General features: G+C 42.0%; 1 protein-coding gene across 8 annotated transcripts in view; it reads left to right on the top strand.

Annotated features, from left to right (window-relative positions):
- The first annotated feature begins 2,067 nt into the window (after positions 1 to 2,067).
- epb41l2 (erythrocyte membrane protein band 4.1 like 2) overlaps positions 2,068 to 22,623 on the top strand; it is a 42,248-nt gene continuing 21,692 nt past the window's right edge. For 7 of the 8 annotated variants that reach the window (XM_068343088.1, XM_068343087.1, XM_068343084.1 and 4 more), the window contains exons 1-6: positions 2,068 to 2,213; positions 15,227 to 15,459; positions 15,594 to 15,764; positions 16,730 to 16,981; positions 20,184 to 20,288; positions 20,465 to 20,507. In XM_068343088.1, the coding sequence (XP_068199189.1) occupies positions 15,241 to 15,459; positions 15,594 to 15,764; positions 16,730 to 16,981; positions 20,184 to 20,288; positions 20,465 to 20,507 (790 nt within the window). In that variant the 5' untranslated portion in view covers positions 2,068 to 2,213; positions 15,227 to 15,240. Of the gene's footprint in view, positions 2,214 to 12,232; positions 12,254 to 15,226; positions 15,460 to 15,593; positions 15,765 to 16,729; positions 16,982 to 20,183; positions 20,289 to 20,464; positions 20,508 to 22,623 lie in introns of those variants that run through there. The other variant, XM_068343082.1, reaches the window with a different exon arrangement.

Here is a 22,623-nt window from a genome sequence, read left to right as displayed (position 1 = left end):
CTCAGGTCAGAGTGGACGGATGACTGTGGAATAGAGTGTTCAATGTTGGCTGGACTATTGTTAGCCTAGTGGGCAATGCTATGCAAACCAGATGGCTTTGCCAGGATAAATCTCCTCAGAATGGCTTGCCACTAATCCTCCAGAGAATCTGTACCAGCTTGATCTCATAGCCTAACGTAGCTCCTTGGCTTTTGGACCCTATGTTACCCAAACCTGGTCATCTTATGGGCAAGAGCCTGATCTACTGGTGTACACAAAAGGACACTGCACTGCGAGTGCAGATCATCAGCCTCAGCCACACTTTGGTTGAGAGAGAGAGAAGAGAGAGAGAGAGAAAGAGAGAGAGAGAGCGAGAGAGAGAGAGAGAGAGAGAGAGAGAGAGAGAGAGAGGGAGAGAGAGAGAGAGAGAGAGAGAGAGAGGGAGAGGGATAGAGACCTTGAGATCAGGCTGATTAGCTTCAAAGTCAAGTCTTAATCTCAGTGTGGGAACTATTTTTGTTGTATGGGACCTTTGGCAATCAGGTACAACATCGCTATCTTTCTTGACATTTGTGTGCTGTTAAAGATGTGGGAAGATATGGAGATGCAACTTATTTACTTCAGTGTGACACTTTCAGTGTTGTGCATGGATGTGTAAGGAATGAGTAACGAAATTAGACCTTTAGAATACAGTCGTGTCGTGCTGGAGAACTCTGTTGTGTGTGACTGTTCTGGATGTTCAGAGACATGGATGAATCAGCTGTGAACTTTATGCTTCACTGTTATTTGGGTCATCTGGTATGGATCCTATAACAGCCAGTAAGTCAGTGTTATTTAGAGAATATATTAGCCTAATGGATTTTTCTTCATTTGAAGAATGTACCCACCAGATGCTGCTCATGAAATAAACATGTAATGTGTAGTGCCTGAAGTTCTGCTATGCTGTGTTTGTGTGTGCATGCTCTCCCGGCCTGCTCTGCTTCTCAACTGGATCTACATTTCTCCATTAATGGTGAGTCCACACAAACACACCCTGTGCAGAGATGTGTGTATAATCCTATCACACACGGTGGCAGATTTTATGTAGTAGTTTACAGTAGAGATCAAATTCCCATGCTTCCTTATGCTATAATTTGATTTCACGATCTTCTCTAATCTGATGAGAGTGTGTGTGTAAGTGCAAAGTAGTAGCCATGTCTTCAGTTATACAGTAAACCATGTGCGCCCTTTGTGTGTATAAACAAACAAACAAGATTGATCAGATTACTGATTGTCACTAATTTTGTAAAAAGAATCCTATAATTATGAATCACTACTGCATAATTGTTACATTTATGGGTGCTGATTTGAATAAATATTTGCTATTACTATCTAATTGCAAAGAAAGACAAATCTGTCTTTGCCTATTCCAACGATAACTAGAACCAAGGTAGTCAGAGACTGCAACATCCTGCGACACCCCTGAATTCAAAATTTTATCCTGACCTACTTACATAGGTCAAAGATCAAAGCTAGTGCTCTGATCTACTTTCATAGATCGAAGCACTAGCTTCGATCTATGGTCTTTCTTACTCGACTATCTATCTTATCCAGTTCCTGAGTGTACAAAAGTTGAAATTTGACCTTCACCTAGTTTTGTCAAGGTCAAGGTCATCATCTCATTTTCATCCCATTTGCCGCCCGAGTAATGTGCTTTTTGTTTCATCTTTCTATCTGCAATGGTTGCGAAGATATTTGTTGGACATACGAACGAACGGACGAACGAACGGACGAACACACGAACACCGACAATTACAATACATCACCGCTTTGAAGCGGCATGTAACAATTGTGATCTCAAACAGCGCAATTTTACTCTGTACCAACATATTGCAGTGATTACTCTTATCCTCTAGAGGGAGCTACCTGGCCACACCAGCAGTGTTACGTCCACTCGGAACGGCCCTCTAACTTGACTGGCTGGCGCAAGTGACCAATCACGTCTGAAGATCTAATACAGTATCATTCTTAGCCAATGGGAGGCTGTAAAAAGATGGTTTTTCACTGTATGGGGCGGGTCTAGAGGATGATTGACACGTCTTCTTTAAGCCTTGGCCAGATTTTCGGTACTGAACGTAGTGGAGATTTTTGGAGGCTGAGGTAGAGGGACCTGCGCTGTTTTTTTTTGGAGGACAACAGCGTGAAAGGCCACGTTTGGAAAACTTCCACACAGGCATCGTTGAAGAAAACATCAGGTAACGTATAATATTACCGCCGCTTAAAAAAAGTCACGTGATATACACATCAGTGACTATTGTTCGATCAATGCTTCTCGTGTTTTTATCGTCGGTTTCGTCGCGGTAAATACGACTTTTGGTGCGCAACATACGTTTAAGACCAACACCAAAAAAAACAAATGTACAGATATTTCCACGGTGAAGCAAACTGCTTCCAGACTCGTTATCTAGAATTGAAGCCATACTTTCGATGCAACGCGCTTCATGGCGCCTATCTCCTACATTATCTCTGTTATCATCACCTCAGCTACTTTCATGGGTTAAGTCGCTTAGAGAGGCTAGCATCTCAGGTTGGAGTAGGCGAAACCCGCCTCAACTAGCATGTTAAAGTCAGACCCTAAATGAGCTGTAGCTGCCTCAGTGCTGCTCAATTTATTTTGAATTTCCTGGTTTAGATGAAGTCTTCCGCAGTGCTCACGATCGTAATTTGGTGGATAATTCTTTGCATTGACGCTAACGTGGTCGTTTCTATCGCTATGCAAACATCCGTCGGGTTGTGTGCTGCTTCCTACCGCCGGGCTCCCTCCCTGCCTCAGGCGGTGGACAAAATAAAACGTGCTCGAAGCACCCATTCAATTTAAGGTGACTTCTGTAGTATAGTGGTAATGACAATTAATAGACACTGATTGTTGATTTATTATCATACCATTAATGATGAGTAAGTGAAGACGTGGCCTATATCATACAATCAATTATTTCACTTGTAGTCAGTAAATGTTTTAATTGATGTGTCCGTAAGGATCAATCGATCCGTTTAATTTAATCATGTAGTTCATAATCGGACAGTTCTGCCATAAATAATTGATTTTAAATGCTTGTCTGGTATTCAAGATCAAAAGTCTTTAGATTTGCTTGTGCAGTTTCTACGTATGTGTATGTAGAGTGCTTTACGTTCGTGGGACTTGGACAGATGGTGAGGGTTCAACACGTGCACGCACGCACGCACACACACACACACACACACACACACACACACACACACACACACCTGACTGGGTTTAAATTGTGCTGACGTGCAGAAAGTCAGGGCACTGGGTAAACATGTGTTACATCACCTTTATTTTCGTTTTGATGAACTAATTCAATTTCTTGGTGCCACAGGCTGAATGAAGGTGACCAGTTCTCAGGCTGATGGATGCCTTTTGCTTTTATGCTGTGCAGTATTCCAAAAATTTAGAAAAACAGGCAAATGTAAGGAATAATTGTTTGTGACATGACCTAATATCAGTGAGTGTGACCAACTGACTACTCATCGTCTTCATCAGCACACTTGCACATCAGCGCCCGCTGCCTTCTTGTCTTCTCTTGTCTTAGGGGAATGAAGGTAGTCCGAATAGAAATGGAAGACGTCAGGGAAGAACAATGTTGTGGACAGTGGTAGTGTACATGCAGTTTGTGGAAACTTTGGAACAATATCTTTTCTTCATTCCTTATTGTGTGTTTTGGTAAGAATTGGAGTACCATTACATAGTTTTTCATTAATTGACTTGGGAAATAGACAAGGAAAAGTCTGAAGACCCCTAATGTTTGTAATGCTTGTCGTAGCCATTGGTTCTCTTATGATAGGAATGGACTAGAGATGAATTTCCGTATACAGTACATAAATGTTATACTAAGTTTTCTGTATCAGTGTTCCTGTTATCCATGTTAGCCTATGTCTGTGGCTGAATTTCCAGGAACATTTTGAAATGAATTTGATAAACAGTTTTGAAATTTTCCCCAAAAAATATGAAAGGAAATATGATGTTTCCATCACCTGGTGAGAAGTTATTAATTGTCTATGAAGGGTCATTTGTCAGGAGTTGGCAGAATATTCATGGATTTAACAGATGTGGAGATCAAAATATGGAAACTAGACTAAAGGTTGCCTTGCCTTGTTTGACTGTTATGGTAATATTCAGAAAGTGGCAGACTGTTAAAACCTAATTTATTTCTTGCGCTGCAAAGTATATTGATGGAAGCATAACTCCCATTTGTTTGAAAATGGAGGACCAGACCATAATCTTTTTAATACAAATCTAAACCTCTCTAAGAGATGAGTGGAAACCATAGGGAACTGATAGATTACATAATGGGGTTGTCATCCAGCCAGCCACACGGCCTGTCATCTACATGAATGAGAAAACGAGCCTTAGATTATTTTATGGAGATCTGTGTTTCATTCCTTTAAAAGAAAGGATAATCTCTCTAGATTCCTGTCTGAGAGACTTTATAAAATTTGCTTCCAGATTTTTTCAACATAAAAAAAAAGCCTGATCAGTTTCCAAACTTGTACAATAGCACAGAACTAAGAATTCCAAAGTAAATTTACCATCTCTGTGTGAATAGCAGCTATTGAATGGCATGTTATTTTCTGCAGCGCTGTTGTGTGGAGTTGTATTGTGTTTCATGTGTTGGTTATTTAGTGCATGAAGGGATCATTCTGATCAAATTACATGAAAATATTTGATGCGGTATGAACAGTTTGAAGTGTCTGTGATAATGCCATAGCAAATACAGCCTATGCTTCGGAACAGTGACTGCTCTACACATGCTCAGCTCCAGCTGTTAACATGTCTGCTGCTCAGTGGTTATACTCCTGCCAGGCCTCTCTCTGGATGGACAGTTTTATCGCTCATCAGAGGCCATGTTCATTCTCAGTCCTTCGGGATGTCTACAACAGTGGTAGCTCTGTCAAACCTGCTAATGAGATGAGCCCTAATTGGTTGGTGTGGTGGGAGAATCTGCTCATTAACGGTTGCTGGAACCATCTCTGGCTTATCTAGAAATGACGGCTGCTCAACATTGCTCTTGACATGCTAAAACTTCGCAATTAACAGAATTTTTTTCATTTGTTTTCGTCTATTTATTATGAATTAAATTGTCCTTAGAAATTATTTTGTATTGCTTCATATTCCCACAGATGCATTTCTGACAGATAACGTTCTTTTTTCTATGCCTACAGGCTAGGACTGACATAAAAACAACAGGTTTATCACTTCACTTAAGCTGGGTCAAATTTGTTTCTTCATTGTTGAACAGGTTTTGTTGTATTGTTGCTAAAAAACAGAGACTGATTCTTGGAGATTTGCACAAAGAACACAATTTGTATTTTTTCCCCCAGTCCTCTCCTGTTAGGGGTATGAAGGCAAGTGGCAGCGACACAAGGGGACAAAAATAGGGAACTGGAGCTGGAGTGACAAAAGGCGAAAGCAAGGAAAACAGAAGCGAGAGACTGAGTGAGAGCGATGGAGAGAGTCGCAGATATTGCTTAACCATTCGGAAAGGCTATGGGAACATCACTGAGTGTTTGTGTGTGTGTGTTTTCATTCTGACCTCGTCGGTTCAAAGGGAGCAAAACACATCAGCTAAGGGAGGACAATAGATGAGTAGTCGTACTGTCCTGTATTGGACTGAATGGCTGCTGATAATGTTAAGAAAAGAAGCACAGACAAAACTACCTTACAGTAACACAAATGTTTCCTTCATTTCCAGTTAGTTATGGTGTGGATTAGCTCATTATAGCCCCCTCTTCCAGTCTGCCAGTGTGGCTTAGCCCTGTATGTCCAAATCACAATTGAAAGCTTTTGTCTCCTCTGCGGTTGGAGTGACATTGGGACGTTGGCAACAATCACTAAGGTGGACATATTCTGCAGCGCAGCAGTCAGCCGTGACCGACAGAGTATCAGCCGGCAGCTTTCAGAGGCGCTCGGCCGGCAGGCTCAGCGGGACTCGCATTCATAGAGAGAAAACCAAAGAGGCACGGATGAATGGAAACTGAAATGCATGTTCAGCTTATCACCTCCACAGAGATGGAAGTGGGCAGGACGGGTGGGGCGGGGAAGTAAAAAGACAGAGGGGTAGAAGATGCGTGAGGTAAAGGGAGAGGGTGTTGGGGCTCTTTCTCTGTGTAAGAGGTTCGTCTGAAGCCAATTCTGCACCCAGAGTGTTTAATACCAACAACTATTTGTGTATTTGAAGTATTTGTGGTCTTGCTCTGAACCAAGAGGCTTAATAGAGTAAAACAAGACATCGTAAGAAGATTAATAGAGTCATGTTGTTTTGTCAAGTAACCAGCTCTATTAGTGGAGAATCGGAAATCGCTGTTAAAGAGGGAACTTTTTGCACCAGAGTGAGAAAGAAAGGGCAAACCAGCAAGTGTCCAGCTCTGAAAGAAGCAATAGAATAAAAAACAGAGAGTGTGTGGGCCGGCGGCTTTGGCTGGGAGCCAAACATAGTTAAAAACAGATTAATCAGCATAGGGTCACATTCTGCCAGAGAGGCTGAGCAGAGCATGGATGGAGTGAACCCTCATCATTCAGAAGGCCGCAGTTTAAGAGGCAATGGGAGGAAATGTTGGCACTCTGGTTTATATCAGCAAAATAACAAAGCCAAGCTTTAAATAGTGACATGTGATCAAAAATCTGTTTGAGCGTGGCAATAAATGAACAACATGCAAGCAGAAAGCTGACAAAAAAAAGGTGCTAAATCCCCAAATTTGAGACACTGCAAACAGAGAACACAGGCTTTAAATGATTTTAATCATCTTTGAAATTGTTTCCCATCTTGATGTTGAATTTTATGTTGTCTGCATAACCATTAATCCACACTACAACCACAAGACATACATCCTCAACGTTGATGAAATACTAATATTGTCCATAAACGTTTTCATGAAACATATATCAGTAGTCAGCACAAGTTTTAGTTGAATTTAGTCTACCAGTCACTTTTAACATTAAGTCAATTGGATTTTTGCAAAATGAGGTTACATAGAAAGTCAATGCAGTGATGCAAATAGACACAAACTTGTAACTGGGGGATACCGTTGACTTTTTTCTGTTTGAACAAGTCAACTGTTCATGGCCTCTGATGATGAGCAATAAACTGGAAGGAATGGCAAGATTTGAATTTATTCTGGTTTTGGCTGACTTGTGCCTTTAGCTGGTATCGGGGTAGAACAACAGATCTTATCATTCACTCATTTGTTCCTTTGAATGGTTGATGGATCTGCTCATCCATCATTGAGTTGATTTAATCAGCCATTAAATTACAGTCATCGTGTGCTGACCATTCATTCATTCAGTCAGTCTTGTCAGGGATGGGCTTCAGAAGAGAGGGGGTGGGGGGAGCACAGAGGAGGTGTTGATACCAGGGCAGGGACATAAAGAGGAAGGGAGGAGGAAGTGACAGAGTTATCTGGGGCGTGAGGGTTGAGACAGAGGCCTGCAGACTTGTTTTTACTAGTTGCCTTTGAGAAGAGGTTGGTGAAATGTTAGAAGAACCCAGGGAACTTTGAAGGAGACATTCAGATGAAGAAGAACCAGCATCACCGTGTCATAAAGATCAACAGATCAAGGGCCAAAACTCCGTAACAGTGGAGCATGTGGGGTCAATTAGTTGTCATGAAGGTCATTTGAACATGAAGAAATCAAAATAAAGGAATAAAAGCAAATGCATTTCTTCGAAGGAATTAAATTTTTCCACTCATCAAATAACTACAAAAATGGGTCTAGGTAAATAAAGATGGCATGTTTGATTGTCCATTATTTCCCAATTAAGTAAAAGGAAATAGTTTGCCCCTGGTGACGGACAACAGCCAGTGGAGATCGATCAATCATTTTGTTTCTTAGTACTAGATGGATTGAAAACATCAGTTTTGCAGATAGAATAAGAACTATATTACTCGACATGCAAATCAGTGTTTCAGGTGTTCACTCTAACTTCAGGAAGAGAGTCAAAGAGTGACATTATCTGTTTGAGTCATAGATTTTCAGGTGTCATGACCCCACGCTGCCTCATCACATCATTCAAAAACATCTTTGTTTTCATTGTACTGATTGAGACCATAAAAGGTATAAATTGTAGTGTGCATTTCAGAGACACAGATACCAAGACCAGCAGTATGTGTGGTCAAAATGTCGATGGATGGTACGATGGGGAGGTAAACCGAGGTAGGATTTTGGTTTCCCGCTTTGCCACACGTCCTCTTTCCTGTTACAGGTCCAGAGGGCACTGCTCGGGGATCAGCTGATACAGGGACCTAAATAATCTCTCTGGTTGTGTCATCGACCTGATCATGCCTGAGACAACACATTTCACATGATGATGTGTATGTCAGGATGTTAGCGCAACACTCTGTTACAGTACTAGAGACAAAACTGGCCGCCAATTCTAGTCTTGTTGGTGTTCTTTGCAGGAACACGTTACTCTCAGGGAGTAAGTCATGAATGGGCTTGATGTTATTTGTGAACAGCGAGTTGGACATGTTTCTCCTTAAGTGACATTTTATGAGGGTCGAGCACCCACAACCCTCATAAACTGTGTATTCCCATGGAGGACTAATTCAAAGTAGTCCAATGGGATTGTTACAACACAGATAATAAAGCAATAATAATCAGAAGTTTATGGTACAGTTCCATGTGGGGGTTACTGCTGCAACCTGAGAAACAGACCTCCTTATTGAGCTTTAGATGTGAATCAAACACATCACGATGGGTTCTTAAATGTTTATAACCTTTTCGTTGGGCTGTATTGCCCCTGCTGGTTTCCCTTGAACCTCAATAATCCTGGTGTTGTATTTCAGAGGTTTTTTTGTCTCAGGTGAGGTGCGGCTCGTTTGCTATAAAACATAGCAGGGAAACCCTGTGAATTACATGTTGACAGTGTAATAAGCGCTTACAGTATCTGCTTTCAGCTCGATGCCAGAAGTCTGTGATGTCACCTGCCTCATGTGCATAAACTTGCCACACTAGGCAGCTGTAATAATGAGCCCTGATGCCCCTGAAGTCATTAGTTTCCAGCCTCTATGGGCTGTACATCGCCATAGTAGCGCCGCACCCTCTGCTATTTTAGGGGTGAGACTAGGTTGAGCTGTGTCAGTTTTCTCCCTGAGTTTCGCCGTCTTTTTTTCCCTTCGCTCACCTGTTCTCCCCTCCCAGGTAAACATCTCCTTTCTTAGTTTTTTTTCGCCTCTATTCTTTTCACAGAGTTAACTGTGTCCTTCCTTGCTTGACGCTTCACACACACATAACCGTTCACACATTCACGCTGACAGGGCGCTCCCACCCGACTGCTTTAATCGCTGAATAGGGGTGCTTAGTAGCTAACAATAGCAGTTATGAGCTGACCCATTATTCTCACACTCTTAGAAAGAGAACAACTTTAGAACCAGGATACGTTGTTTCCCTGCATGTCACCTTTAAAAAAAAATAAAAAATTCTAAACGTTTTTAGCCAGTGTTGAAAGTGTATTTTATGTTTTTTTGCAAAATTAAGTAACACATCCTTAGAACAAAACACTATCAATGTACTAACTGTGACATATAAATTGGGATTAGTGTGGAACTGAAACATTACACCCATCATTTGCCTGCTGTTATGTTTGTTCTAGTTAGAGAGGATATATCTTACAGTTGAATAAAGGAGCGTTGGTGTTGTTGAACACAGCGCTTAATTCCATGCCGTTCTGCAGCTGTCAATAGTTGTTATGAGCTGAAAATAATGATGTGGTAATTCAAATGATGATAGATTGCATAACCACGCCTTATGTACTGACCATTCATTTGCTAAAGGCAGCACAGACACACCTGGGAACATCAGCATTGATGGGTGTGTTCTCAGCGAGGTGTCGATCAGGTGCACCCGCGATGAGGAGGTGGAGAGGAAGATGGCTGGTAGAGAGACAGACTGACACACAAAGATACATGGGGATTATCCTTTGTGTAATCCACCATTTGAGTGCAGCGTGAGGGGATGGACATGTTCTAAATTTTCACACCATCAAGTGTGTGAATGTGATTTTGTGTGTGAGTTCCAACACAAACACATTCTAGTTATCAGTTCCTTTGTGTGTGTCTGTTGAACCTTTTGTTATGTGTTCTGTGTGTGCTCCTATCTCTTCCTGTGTGTACACATCTCATTTTGTGGCAGATGGACAGGTCATATAAGAGAGCAGCACAGATTACAATTCAGTGTGTTTGTATTATAATGGAATAGAATAGTTTGAGGTGCTTTTGGGTTGTTGCCTCAGTGTTCCATATTTAGGATGTCCGAGCATGAACGACTGGGTTGGAGTTTGAATTTTTCTCAACTGAATTATGGTCGGTGGAGTTCTTCTACTTCCTTTGGAACATGTTGCATTCAGCTGTCAGAAATTGCTTTTCTTCAGTTTTTATGAATCTAGCTTTAATTCAGGGGTCAGAGTTCTTTTTATGAAGAGAACAAATATCAAAGTTTTATTTTAAACCAGGCTACAGTACGAACCTGAGGTTGACAATCTTGGTCTGTCAGACTGAAATATGTCTGTGGCCACTTGATGGTTTGCTGTGATGTTAGACATTCATGATGAATTTTCAGGAATTGTGAAGTTTCACATATCTACAGAATTATCTCAGTGGATGTTCTTTTCACTGGCGTAAACCCTTTTACAATTAAATGCTGTTTCCTTCTAATTATCATGTGTTAATTTTAAGCGTCAAAAATAACAATTTGTGGTTTAATTTTTAAAAATAATAATATTAATATTAGGCACAATTGATTTTCTTAATGGCGGATGAAGTAAGAGATCCTGGGAACATTGATTTGATGGTTGTGTCCCTTATAGACAGTGAGATGTAAGTGTAATTAGCAGTTAGCATACCATCTGCTGCGTGTGCCAGAAAATGAGTGCATGGACTCAGAAATTAGTATCATTTATAGGCCTTCAGTAAACTGAGCACTGTTTTCTGCTGGTCGTGGTGACTCAGCGATGACATGTCGAGAAGCGGGAGGCAAGATAGGTTTGCATTTTCTGTATGTTCAGCATGTAACATCTAATCTGACCTGAAATGGGTTTATGCATGGTAATAATCTCTATTGTCACTTCGACGCTTGTCCACTAATCTGTATTTTTGCTGTGGTAATCTCTTGTCTCCATGGGGATTTATAGTTGTAGTCCATGAATGTCGTTGCCATGGAGGGCACTTCCTCCCCTCTGCTCCCCCATGTCCTGTCAGAGTAGGGGAGGATGGGTGTGTGTGTGTGTGTATGACTGAGAGTTGTCATGTCTTCATCATCAGATGGTAAAAGAGCACAAAACATCCAAGCTTTTCTACATTCTCCCCTGTCTACCTCTTACAAAAAGTCCCATCTCTTGACTACAGACCAGATCAGGATGTTGTTGTTATATATCGGGTTACTTTATTTTATCCACCGTAATAATACATTTCCTTTGGTTGCCTCTTGTGGCTTAATTGAACGTGGGTAAAAGGTTAAGATAACATGTCAACATTAGTTACATTACACGGATTTTCATCACCAAGGGTGGTTGTTTGACAATGAAGGAAACGATTCCCATGATCCCATGCTAGCAACGTTCTCTGTTCTCATACTGGGAGACCCCTAGTGGCAGAAGTGGAAAACCGCAACTGTTGAAACTGAATGAAGTATTGTCTTTGGGTTGTTGGCCCAAATTGAGCAGACTACCGTGGTGGATGAAGAATCTGTTCTGATATTAGAGTTTTTTGTTTATTTGTATAACACAGTTTGCTTTCCCGTGTGTGGGATACGTAATGGCAAAAGTCACAGGCTAGAAAAGAGTGATTCTCTGAGAATTGACTGTCCAGCTAGTTTCCATGAGTAATCAGTAGGCAAGCACAATTATTGCTCATCTTCCCCCTCTACCTCCTGTACTGTTCATGTCTCTGTTCCCTCTGTACTTTTTTCCTTTCTGCTTATCTCTCTTCTTTCACACACCCTTCTCTTCATCATCACCCCCCCCCCCCAGCCACCCATTTTGCTCTCGTTTTCTGCCCTTGTTTCGTGGAGAGAGTCTTGAGGGAAGTAGGCACAGAGAGGAGAGGATGGAGGAGAGCATCAAGCGCACTGTTTTTGTAGGGCAGTAATCTTGCTAGGGGGTTGGAAAAACAAAAACTGGAGGTAAGAAAAAGAACGGGAAAGATACAGGCAAAAAAAGTGAAAGGCAAAAGAGGAGGAGGCAAAAGGAGTGGAGGTAAAGGGGGAAAGAGGAGGCAACAATAGGTAAGACCATCAGTAGAGTGCATCACAAAATCTAACATTACTTTAGCCATTTATTTGAAGGACAGAAACTAACTTGATGGATGAATGGTTTCAGGATTCTGTGTGGTGAAGCGGTAAAGTCTCTTTCCTACGGTAAGGGATTAAAGGTTAGTAGTGTAGTTTATTCTTCTGTAAGCCAATTTTTCATTCTTTTATACTTGTAATTCATAAAAAATTTACAATCGGTGAAACATTTGTCAAGAAAACTTGGTACTTTTATCTGTGGGGCAAGCAAATAATAAGATTAAAAATACTCTGTAAATCTAAAATAAATACTGATAAGCTGCTTTCAGCTGAAAAGTCACCAGCAAATATGTAAGCTTTTAGATAACGATAAGATGAGGAAATAAGAGGAACGCTGGTAATTCACTGTTGGAGACAAATCAGCAAAAATCCATCCCTCCAACTCTACCTCATGAACAGGATTCAGTTCTAATGTTTTAACTTAAATGCTCTAAATGTAGAGGCTGTTCTATTGTCACTGCTATTTATATGGACTGTGGGAAGAAGAGAGGTAGAGGAGGGTTCTAGGGGGAAATAATGCAAGCCAAAAATTGGATGGGCGTTGAAAGGGGTCTGGAAAACAAGGATCAAGAGAAGAGAGAGAGAGGTGAGTACAGAGATCTAGTGAAAAATAGAAAAGAGGCACCCTGGGCCGGAGACTAGAGGCAACGGATGGATTCGAAAGAGACGGGGAGAGGGAGAAGAGTGGGCTTGAAAGCTTTGAGAGGTTGAACAAGGTTCCTGGTGTCCAACTGTCGTAGAGAGAGGAGTAGTTTAAAGCAGGCCAAAGAGGCCGTGACAAACATCTTGCAAAAAGCTTCGCCTTGATGCCAACTCACGCCAACACACTCAGATACACTGGTTCATTTATTAAAGCACAACATCTTAGAGGAACGGCCCCAAGTTTGTAGTAACTGACGTGTTTAGATGGTTCCTGGGGAGTCTGAAGAAAAATTAGTTAATCTGACAAATCTTCACCCACACGGACAAAAATGTGCTCAAGTTGGTTTAAACATTCACACTTTATTTCAAAAATCACTCATTTCTCTCATTTAAAGGTGTTTCACAGCATCTCCCTGCCTGCATGGTCCACAGATACTAGTTAGTTGGTAGAGGTTGGGTATTAATATGTTGTATATGTGTTAAAACACCGGTGCACACACTGTTTCTTTCATCTTTATCCAAAGACTTTTGCAATCTTCCACCCGTGTCACCATTATTTGGTCATGAACTACATCAGGAAAATTGAACCAAATGTAGTTCATCCTCAGGGGAATGTGAACGGTTGTATTTAAGTTTCATATCAATCCATCCACTAGCTTTTCATATAGAAGTAACATCTGATCAACAGCATGGCTAATAAATCAAGGTTATTGATTTTCTCATTTCAAAGATAACAGTTAATTTAGCATTCACTTTGTATCGTCACTTTGATTTCCTCATCATTGAGCTATGAATCAGTTATTTCTTTCATCCTTTTATTTCCATGTACACACACACACACGCACGCACGCACGCACACACACACACACACACACACACACACACACACACACACACACACACCTACAAACAGCTATCCATCCATTCATCCTCCCTCCTCCCCTCCTTTCCTCATTAGTCCATCAATGCGTGAGGAGACCTGGTCTATTTTTAGTGCCAGCTCCTCCCTACTGCCTTACTCTGAGGATATCTGTGTGCATGTGTGTGTGAATGTGTGTGTCTGTGTGTGTGTCTGCTCTCATTGAAGGTGGCAGGCAGAAAAGAGAAAGTCGCAGAATTGGTTGGATGGCAAGAAGTAAAATGGAGAGGGAGTGATGAATAATAGAATCAGAGAGGGATGGTGATGCTATTCCATCTGGTCAAGGCTGACATTAAATTGAGCCCATTTCCTCCTCCGAGGTCATGCGCATCATCCTATAACTGCACACACACACACACACACACACACACACACACACACACACACACACACACACACACACACACACACACACACACACACACACACACACACACTGTTCAGGTAGAAACTCCTTCAGACCACTGGTCATCTAATGTTATCAACAAATTAGTGTCACGCTGAATAGCTCTGTTGCTGTTATAGGGTGTGTGTGGACAGCGCTGCCAGAGATATTTGGGTTGAAGAGAGTGTGTGTGTGTGTGTGTGTGTGTGTGTGTGCGTGTGTGTGTGTGTGTGTGTTTGTGTGTGTGTGTGTGTGTGTGTGTGTGTGTGTGTGTGTGTGTGTGTGTGTGTGTTTTGACCACAGCTCCAGGGTAATCGGATGACTCAGATTTTAAGAGTTGAGTAATTCCCCATCTTTCCATGTGTGTACTTGTGGGTGTGTGCGCAAATATGTGCAACTTTTCCAGTTGTGAACCAGCTGTTTAGTCGTATGAAAGTCTGTGTGTGACGTAATGATATTGTTAAGGTTGAATTTTTATCCACTTGCATAAAACTCAATCAACCCCAGCCATAAAAGGGATGTTTCAAACATCGATCCAAAGGTCTGGAGTCTTGACTTGATTTTGGGCTTTTTGGTATTTTTGTATTTCCTTCCCGAGGTGACTTACTGTGCGGAATAATATATTTACACAGAAAAAATTTCATTGTAAAGAAAATGATTGAACATCAATCCCTCTCAAGGAAAAAGAACAATTGTACCATGTGGCACATTTATAAAAGATGCCCCAGACTACAATCCACGCTGCAAGTCATGAAATATTAATTTTTGTGCCAGATTCAATCTGACAGTCCGGTTTTTCTCCAGCGCTCCGTCATCTACCAGACCCCACAAACACAGTCAGCACACCTTAATCATGTTAAACACAATCATCAAAGCCTCTCAGACGTAGTTCTCTCTTTGATCACTCCCATCTTTCCCTCTTTATCTCTTTTTATATTTCCATTCTGTCCCTTTCTCTTTACAGGTTGACGTGTCACGATGACAACAGAGGTGGGCTCTGAAACGGAGGTGAAGGAGAAAGCAGAGGAGTCAGTCGCTCAGTCAGAACCGTCAGAAAACGTCACTGAAGAAACTAATGAAGTAGCGAACATCGAGGGAGAGGTAGAGGAAAGCCAGAAGGAGAAAGACGGGAAAGAGGGAAAAGGAATATCTCGTTACCTGCCAACATGGCTTAAGAAGCAGAAGTCTCAGAGCCAGGTAAGAGGATTATTAAATGATTAAGTTATATGATGAACTCCCTTTTAATATCTGTCTGTTGTTTTATGTTCCAAACATAACTGTGTAGTTGTATACTTTATTTTGCACATCCTACCTTCCCCTGACTCATGAAGACCTCCCCGACCAAGGAGATCCCACTCACGGAGAAAACTGCTGGCAAGGTGAGGCAGGAAGAGGAAGTGAACGGTCACGCAGAGGAAGTGGAAGAGAAGGAAGCTGGGAAGTCAGACCAAGTGAAGGAAAAAGAAGCAGAATGTCATTCCAGCACCAGCGCAGACACTGAGGTATGGTTCATATCGAACTGATTCATTCCACACCCCATCTGAACACATGCTGAACGACAGCGTGCACAGGGGTTTTCCCAGCAGGCTCGTGGCTTCATATGAAAGTTCACAGATCATTTATGATGAGCAAGGCCAGGAAAACTGCAAAATAAAGAAACATCCACCCCCTAAAATGAGTAGGAATTTTTAGCACGTGCCATTATGAGAATTTGATGAGATGTTTGAGACAGTTAGCCTTGCTTTGCGCAAGTCAGACCAAAAGCACCCACCAGCACCTCGAAAGACCACAACATATCAACATTATTATGAGGAAATGTAAAACTCTGTGGCCCCTGGGGGTGTTATGGCTTGACCGTTTCTTGGCTGGATACAGCAACTTCTGGATACTTGTGGTCAATGTGAGGTTGCCAGGCAAGCAGCTGCAACTCTACGAAGGTTCTTCTGCCAGCCAAGACATAGTGGAGTAGGCTTAGATCTAGGAGTGATCTGCATTTCTGTCTCTCAGCAAGAAAAGGCAAAGGATTACATTCCTCAGAGGGTTAAAATATTTGTTCGATAATTATTACGATCATTCTCTATTACAAATGGAATGTAACTTTCCTTGTTGTCGTGCGTGTGCATGTGTGTGTGTGAGTGTGTGTTTTTTTTTTCTCTGCTACATGATGAAAACATCCCCAAACAAGTCCCCCAGGCCTGAACAGATTTACTCCACTGCCTCAGCCAGGAGATGGAGAAAGACACACAATCAAACACAGACAAATCAATTCTGACATACACACACAAACTTCCATGCAGTGATCACATTTAGGCCCACCCGATGACATCAGTTTTTTAGTGATCAAGCCACTAGAAACGCCTGAGTTTTCTAGAAAAGAAAACGGTTGATTTTGACTTAGTTCGGACAAATGTTTAGTGTTTAGGTGACTTCACAACATTTTCTCCCTTTTGTCTTTGTAAACTGTCAGCCTGCAAAGGAAGAGAAGGTACAAGAGAGTCCCGAGAAAAGTCTTGAGAAAGCCGAGGTGACGAAAGAAGGGGAAGGAGAAAAGGAGCAGAAGAAGGAGCAGGAAGGGAAAGCGGAAGGCCAACAGGAAGGAGAAGAAGGCCAGAACTCCATTTTCCAGTCTCCTCTTCGCCTAGTGAGGAAGGCTAAAATGAAGCTGGTGGTGTGTCATGTGACCCTCCTGGACGAGACGGTCTACACGTGTGAGGTGGAGGTAAGTCTCCGACACGGATGCACACACGATGAAGAGGGGGGTGATATTTAGAGTTAATCCATTAGTAAGGCATGGAAGTTGACGTTCCGTCATCTTTTTCCCAGTGTTCCAGTTTTCTGTCCTGCTGTTGCTGATTATTTAAACTCTGTCCCAAATGTCTTCAGCATCTCCTCAGATAAGAAAAACAAGCACATCAGGGTTAGCCCTGCTCCGATTACATGGATCCAAACTGATGTGTTACAGCTGGTCTTTGCAAAACAGCAGAATGTGTGGAGAATGCCTGTGGAACAAATGTTCTGATGATAATGGCGGAAGATAAATCTGTCTTTCACTAACCAGCATCATTTAACAGCAGTAGAATTAAAAATATTTTTTTATTTCTTCTGGCTCCTGACAAAGAGGATTGCCTCACTGTCCATCATGTCCTCTTGCTAGTCCAGTAGTCCACACGTGAATGCCAGTGTGTCAGTGATGTAATTACTAATAGGATCAGAGCTGGTGTGTGTGTTTGTGTCTGTGTGTTATTATGTGTGTGTGTCTATGTGCGAGTGTTAAGGGGTGTTTAACTTTCTGACTCAAGGTGCAGTTATGGCAGAAGCACCCGCTCAGGCTTTGGGTGGGGTTTAGGGGATAAATGCAGGGCACGCTACAGGGGCTTGTCTGGACGGACACACACACACACACACACACACACACACACACACACACACACACACACACACACACACACACAGACACTAAAAACTGGCAGATTACGAGGGTCTCACTGGATTAGTGGTCTGCATCTGCTACTCCCTAACAGCCACGTGCTCTAAACCTCCCTGTACATTCAAGCAGGCTCGGATACTCACAGCATCACATGTTCTACATGCCGATGTAACGATTTAGAAAACGCTTCCCCATGAAAGCAGCAAAGGAGGAAAACCCAGGGCTGTTGTTGGGTGTTTATCATCTGATATCGCTTCTACATCTGTGTTTTTCTCATCATTACCATGATTTGTGGTTAAGGCATGTCTTTCCCAAGCAGCATGTCGTTTTTATTTTAGCTATACCCATCCTCTCATTCCCACACAATCAGTGGAAGGTATCCCAGAATAGCCCGATCCAGGTCCACTGGAGCTGTTGGAGGTTTACATGCCTGGTTCAAGGGCGGCTCAGGGGAGCAGTGAGCCTTCTCCGTGTTGGATTGTCCAATTTGGTTTGGTGATGCCAGCCGGTAACTTCACCACAGCAGAGCCCTTTTTCCGTTATCAGCCCTGTGCCGACGCCCATCAGTGTGGCTGAGTGTCTAAGGTCGTTTGAACAGTGGCTGCTTTGTCTCGCTACAGAAAACGCTGATACTGCTGCTAGATGCTATTGTCCTACAAAACACACACACACACACACACACACACACACACACACACACACACACACACACACACACACACACACACTGTCATATTTAGGTCGTGAGAGGGAACGATGCACAATACATTCCAGAGATTACATTTTCTGTTTTGCCCAGCAGGCCTCCAACTCATAGAATACCACACACATACACACACACACACACACAGACACACACACACACACACACACACACACACACACACACACACACACACACACACACACACACACACACACACACACACACACACACACACACTCGTACGCTTCTACTACTACTACTACTACTACTACTACTACTACTACTACTACTACTACTACTACTACTACTACTACTTTCTGTCCTAATTATGTACTGATGGCACAATTTTTATCCAAAACGGTACCTTTTATGTATTTTATTATATATTTTCTGTTTTGTTTTCCAGATTGTTTCTGAGTCTCGATGTAAATCGGGACTCCAGGAGAAGTTTTAGTGTCACGTGGTTCTAAAGCTGCATCTAAGAATTTCATTAGTATCGGTTTCAGTAGGATTTTAACGTCACATGGTTTAAGTAGTGTGTTCGATTTTAGTCAGACATGTGTCAGGCAGTGTTTTCACATATTCCACACTGTTTCTCTGGGTTTTACAAACTAAGTGTTGCATTTACTGCCTCTTGTTTGCATGGGGAAAAGATTTGCACCATTTGCCATTTGCACCTCTTTTATGATCATTATATGGTTTCTTTCTTCCTCATTATTACATTTAAACAACTCAATTCAGCTATAAATCATCTTGTAATGATGATGGTTTGTACCTAGTGATTGAGGGATTTAAGATACTTTGACTTTTACAGTTATTTATATTACATGAGATGGAAGTTGTAACACGAATAATTTAGTGTACGTTCAGCAGTTACTAACCAATATCTAAGTATTATTGTACATGGTGAGAGGTCTTATCAGGACCACTTTCTAAGTAGTCCTATCATTTTTATTTTATTTTTTTTACATCTGTGTGTTTTGCAGATCAGCATCTGTCACATCAGCATCTGACAAAAAATGCTTCTGGATAAAGAATAAAATCGGCATCTGCCCGCGGCTTGAAAATAATTGTTCTCAGGAAATGCCTTGCTCTGAGGCACACTCACACAGACATACCATGAAAGGTCACATTCTCTGGGGCGTTCAGAGTCCAGCTACACTGAGTTTCTGTATGTGGTGTCTGTGCTTCACCGAGTATAGGAAAATACCACAGATGTTTTCAACTGTCTCAGGACAAGAGGAAAAATGTACTCTTTCATCCTCTTTCCTTCCAGTCTCGCCTCACTCGCTACCATCTCTGGTTGTCTGTGAAACCCACCATCGCCTGGTGGGTTAGGTAGAGGTCCTTTGGGATTATTTCACTTTTTTTTACCCAAAAAGTGGGAAATGTCACCAGTGTGTCTGTGCATACTTGTGCTTACACACATGAATGGGTACTAAATGTCATCGTCATAGTTGAGTGTGGAGGTTTTATCCCCAGGCCCCCACTGGGCCTATGAAGGAATGTGTTGCCCAGAGACAAATGGAGGGATTGCGAGAAACAACAAGAAAATAAAAGAACAGAGTTACATGAAAGAAAATAAATAAATGGATTGATGGAGAATGGAATGGCAGTTGTTTATGAATAACAACATGAGGCTTTAGATTTTATTCTCACGGTCATATGTATAAAACTCAAAATGACATTTGGAAAACCTTAGAATTTTTTTAGCTTGATTTACCGTAATTTTATCAAAATAAATGATGATGTATAAACTTCAATCTTTGTTTTTGAATCTCTCTGCAGAAACGTGCTAAAGGTCAGTACTTATTCTTTAAGGTGTGTGAGCACCTTAATCTACTGGAAAAAGACTACTTCGGTCTGACGTATGTGGACAGCCATGACCAGAAGGTATGTACACACACACACACACACACACACACACACACACACACACACACACACGCACGCAGGATGTTCATGTATGGGATCTCCCATTGTGGATGTCTGTATACTGTCTTGTGAAACAATTTTATTACAGAGATGAACCTGTCTGCTCACACTGCCTCTCGTTGGTTTTTTTGCAGTGTTGGTTGGATCCCACGAAGGAAATCAAAAGACAGATACGCAGTAAGTTTTATTTTCCAGGTCACACTCCCATTGTAAGTCCATCCAATCTTGCAGCCTGCAAGATGTTTCACACAGTAAAGAAGCCTGCACATCTAATGAAATAATAAATAATGAATTGATAAAAGAGTTCAGGTAAAAAGCACCATAATTAAGCAGAACAAAGCCTGAGACATCTGAAACCAGTCATTATTGGTCCGGCCGCCCCCGGCAGCGTGGAGAAGTTACAAGCGTGTGATCGCTGTGCTTCATTATTTATCCATCTCTTTATCCCCTCTGGGTGATGTATAAATGCAGGGTGAGGTGTGGCCTTGTCTCGTCTTCAGTCAGTGGATATGCGGCCAAGCGTAGCTGCTATCTTTATTGAGTTTCCTCCTCATAAACACATTGACAAACATGATCTTACTGTACTGGGATGAGTTTGGCTGCTCCTCCTCCCCCTCACCCTCCTGCTGACATGTGGTGAGGATTTGATAGGTTATGTTATTTGTAGTTGGGTGGTTTGTTTGTTAGTGTCCCGCATGATTATTTATTTGAGGGACTTTGAAGCCTATACCAGTAACTCCAGCTGATGTTTTTGGGAGAGAAGCTTCCGTCTCTGCTTTCACTTCCCCCTCGTTTTTAATTTTTTTTTTTTACAATCTTAAGTCAAAATGGGATTTTACACACAGACTTACATTTTTAAGAGAAAGAAAAACATATCATTTGGACTCATAAAATGTTATTTTAGAATTAGCGTATGTGAGGTAGTTACAGCTGGGCGTGTGCAGACTGTGTGTGGTAAACATGCCTGCTTGTGTGTGTGCCTGTGGTTCATGGATGAGTAGTATGTAACGGACTGTTTGTGCTCTTTACTGCACATTTGTGTGTGTTTATAATGAGGCTGTATTATACGTCCTGCGTGTGTGTACGCACACAGCAACACAAAAATGACAGGCTTGACAGCGTCATGTCTTGATCTACTATTAGTTTATGCTTGGCCGTCATGGTTCTACGTCACTGAAGACTGAACCTTAAACACTCCATCATCATAAGTGCACAAAGAACTCAGTCCTTCCCTAGAGCTCAACATAAACATCACTGAAAGTAGAACTCTAAGCTACACGCTGAGATCCTTCTCATTTCACTTTGTGGGTAATGAGAACAAGATTTCATCCCGCTTTTGAAGTTGTGCTGAATGTTGGTGGAACCCGAGCAGAAAGGTTTAGTCGTGCGGCTGCTTGTAATGTTTAACTGCAGCCACACATGATGTTCTCATTATCAAGCTAACCCATCAGATCATAGTGTCTCACCAGGCACTCACGTCACTGATAAGGATAGAAGTGTCAAGCCTAAGCTGATGGGATAGGACCATAATTTACCAAATTTAGGGTGAAATTACCCCAAAGTCATACTTTTTTTAAGTAGAAAATGTACAAAAAGGCTTGGTGGCAAAGATGTGCAGAAGACATGGGAAGAGGGAAATTCTGACCAAAGGGAAAAACAAAGGGTGGAGGAGGAGTATCTGACTCCGATGGAGTATAGGATGTGGATATGGTTGGTGTGTGCATACCCCATGCATTACACAGTGGGTTGGGAAGCGGCTCATGGTCCGGCAGAAAGGTGAAACTGTCCCTGGAGACTCCCAGAGCACTTAGTGCTGCCGACAAGACGCACAGACTCAATCTCAAACCCAGACACGTCCCTCACATCAGCACATGCATACATGCTAAGACAGGAAGTGTCTGCACACCAGACTCACTATATCTGTGTGTTCAGCAACTAAGATGAAATCGCTGAAAAGAATAAGAACACACACACACACACACACACACACACACACACACACACACACACACACACACACACACACACACACACACACACACACACACTACACATGCATAAACCTTGAAGTGGAGAGTTCACCTTGTTTGTATTGTTTTCAGTCAGTCACTGTGAGATGGTGTTGTTTTAGAGTCCACCTCTCTTTGTGCTTTTCTGAGTTGCAGCTGCACATGTGTGAAGATTTTTCACCACATGTGCTTATGTGCGTGTGTGTGTGTGTGTGCAGTTATATGATGATACGCATGACTTCGGAGGAGGAAATGGGCTCAATTTAATGTCAGCCTTTACCAGA

This window comes from Antennarius striatus, chromosome 19, assembly GCF_040054535.1.
Source record: "Antennarius striatus isolate MH-2024 chromosome 19, ASM4005453v1, whole genome shotgun sequence".
NCBI classification, from domain to species: Eukaryota; Metazoa; Chordata; class Actinopteri; order Lophiiformes; family Antennariidae; genus Antennarius; species Antennarius striatus.
The sequence above is the reverse complement of the archived record's forward strand: the minus strand, read 5'-3'. Positions and strand labels throughout refer to the sequence as shown.